This window comes from Electrona antarctica, assembly GCF_951216825.1.
Source record: "Electrona antarctica genome assembly, chromosome: 2".
Lineage (NCBI taxonomy): Eukaryota > Metazoa > Chordata > Actinopteri > Myctophiformes > Myctophidae > Electrona > Electrona antarctica.
This window is the reverse complement of record NC_136807.1, coordinates 6,340,515-6,342,776: the sequence shown is the minus strand read 5'-3', so window position 1 is coordinate 6,342,776 and position 2,262 is coordinate 6,340,515. Positions and strand designations below refer to the sequence as shown.

The 2,262-nt window shown below is 45.8% G+C and overlaps 1 protein-coding gene across 1 annotated transcript; it reads right to left on the bottom strand.

Annotated features, from left to right (window-relative positions):
* Nucleotides 1-355: 355 nt before the first annotated feature.
* On the bottom strand, nt 356-1,360 carry LOC306939823 (nuclear migration protein nudC-like; the record flags this gene model as incomplete). Its single annotated transcript, XM_079524552.1, has 1 exon — nt 356-1,360. One exon carries the CDS (start codon nt 1,358-1,360, stop codon nt 356-358), a length of 1,005 nt encoding a protein of 334 aa, XP_079380678.1.
* Between the last annotated feature and the right edge of the window lie 902 nt (nt 1,361-2,262).

The following is a 2,262-nucleotide window of genomic DNA, read 5'->3' as shown; positions in this document are numbered from 1 at the left end:
AAGCGAAACCTGTGAGAAAAACGTGAAGTCTAATCTGCATTGGTTCCCAAATTCAGCTGAGACCCGAAAGATACATTTGGTGTCTCGCTGGGACCCAGAGTTACAGAGAAAGCATTATGAATTAACCACATAATAGCAGATCTACAAGCTCACAATACGTTGCGATTGTGACTGGAGCTTTTTTTTGGGGGGGGGGATTATTTATCCTCCAGCGCTCCTGCTCCGTCCCCAACATCACGGTGGTCAGCCTGGTCATCATGGACACCTTTTAATGGATAGTTGCTTGTTTGGTTTGCTTTGTTTGGTTTAAATGCCAGCACTCCCAGCACTGCCACTAGTGAGATTAAATTACCTCTCAGCTGTATTTGGCTTTAGAGAAATCCATCTCTGGGTGCTGAGCCATGAACTTTTTAAGAATGTCTTGTTTCTTCTGCTCTGTAGAGGTGGGTTGGCCCATAGACTTCTGCCTCTGGTCGTACATCATTTTCTCGACCATACCTCGAGTCTCTCCGTCTAGGTCCGAGAGCTTTGAGTTCTCGGGACAGAGCTTCATGGTGTTGATTTCTGGATCTGTGGTAACCATCTTGTTCCACCACACCATTGTATTGACCTTCTCCAGGTGAACAGTCACAATCTTACCACTCTCTATGGCCCAGGAGCTTTCCTCTACCTTCACCTCATTACAGAGCTGTCCGTCGATGATCGGAGGATGTCCCTTCAGGCCAATCTTCAGGGATCGCCGCTGGATGTCGACCACCACATCTTTCGCTTTGATACGGAACGTCACATGATAGGGCACCACCAGGTCAACTTCAGATAAGCTCTGTGTCCACGTATAGTTGGGAAGGTCAGCTCCATTACCAGCATTAGACTTCATCTTATCTTCATCCTTCTCATCGTCCTCTCCCTCTGAATTAGACCCCATGTCTGCTTTCTCCTCTTCACACGAGCTTTCATTTGTGTTCACAGGCCCTTTTGTCCCCTCTTGTTGATTTCTCTGGGTGATTTTAGTTTTACGTTGGTCTGCTTTCTCATCAGTCAATTCACAAATCTGGGGACCATCTTTATTTTTCTTCTTCCTCTCTTCCTCTGCAATCTTTGCAGCTGCTCTCCCGGCCTTCTCTTCCATGTCCGCCTGTCTGTCCTGTTTGACTCTGTTGGCATTCAACGCCAGTGTGCTGTGGTGAGTGAATGCCTCTTTCACAAGCTTTTCGGGGGCGCCATGTTCCCCACCTGTGAAGAAATCGGTTTTGCGCCGGAGGAAGCTGAAAAATGCATTAACCATCTCCTGTACGCCTCCTTCGTGTTGTTGTGCCATAGCAAGCAGTATCCCGTCATACTTCTCGTCCCCATCAGCCATAATGATGAGTATTATTGATGAATATGATAAAAATGGGTCAAATGTGAAAGTGATCGGAAACAAAATGACTCGGATGAAACAATGTGAAATGAGTCACACTTTTTAACTGCACTTCCTGGTAACCAATGCGGAATTAGTTTTCTGACCAAGGAAGACCGTATGAAGGCAGAAAGTTACTTGGTATGCGGTTTGTGAACGATGTCATAACATCATGACATATCAATGCATGCACCCATAATAGAATGCCCTCCAAGTACTCAAGACACTGCACTAATCAAGCTATAATAATAATTTACATTTTGATAATTGTGTTATGGCCACACAAATCGGTATCGTGTAGCACGCATGGCAACAGTTTGTGTTGTGTGTGGTCAGACCAGATCTCTGGCCTATATACGGTGCATACATTATGTACACTTCCTTCAGGTTCTACCAACTCATAGTGTCCTAAGAGGTTAGGTCAGACACAGAGAAGATAGACAAGGATAGACAGGATAGACAGAGATATACGAGAGAGAGAGGGGAAGAGAGAGAACACACAAAGGCTCTACACTTTTCCACATCACAGTCATGTTTAGCAGCAGCTTTGACGATGAACCACCTCTCCTGGAAGGAGTGAGGTCCCAGTCTTACCAGACTAATAAGGTATTCCCTTGTTCTGAGTGTACATATGCCTTCACGTCTCAGATCTACCTCCATAAACACATGACGAGGTACCACAATGACACCTACTGCCAAATGCTGAGGAATGGACAGATCCCCTGTCGGCGAATCGTCAGCTCTGTAACCTGCCAGAAACTAGGAGACACGGACAAAACAAGGCTGTACCGTTGTCAGCAACTTACCATGACTTTAACTCATCCAGGAGAGGTAAAGACACACCAACTGACTTACTCAGGAAG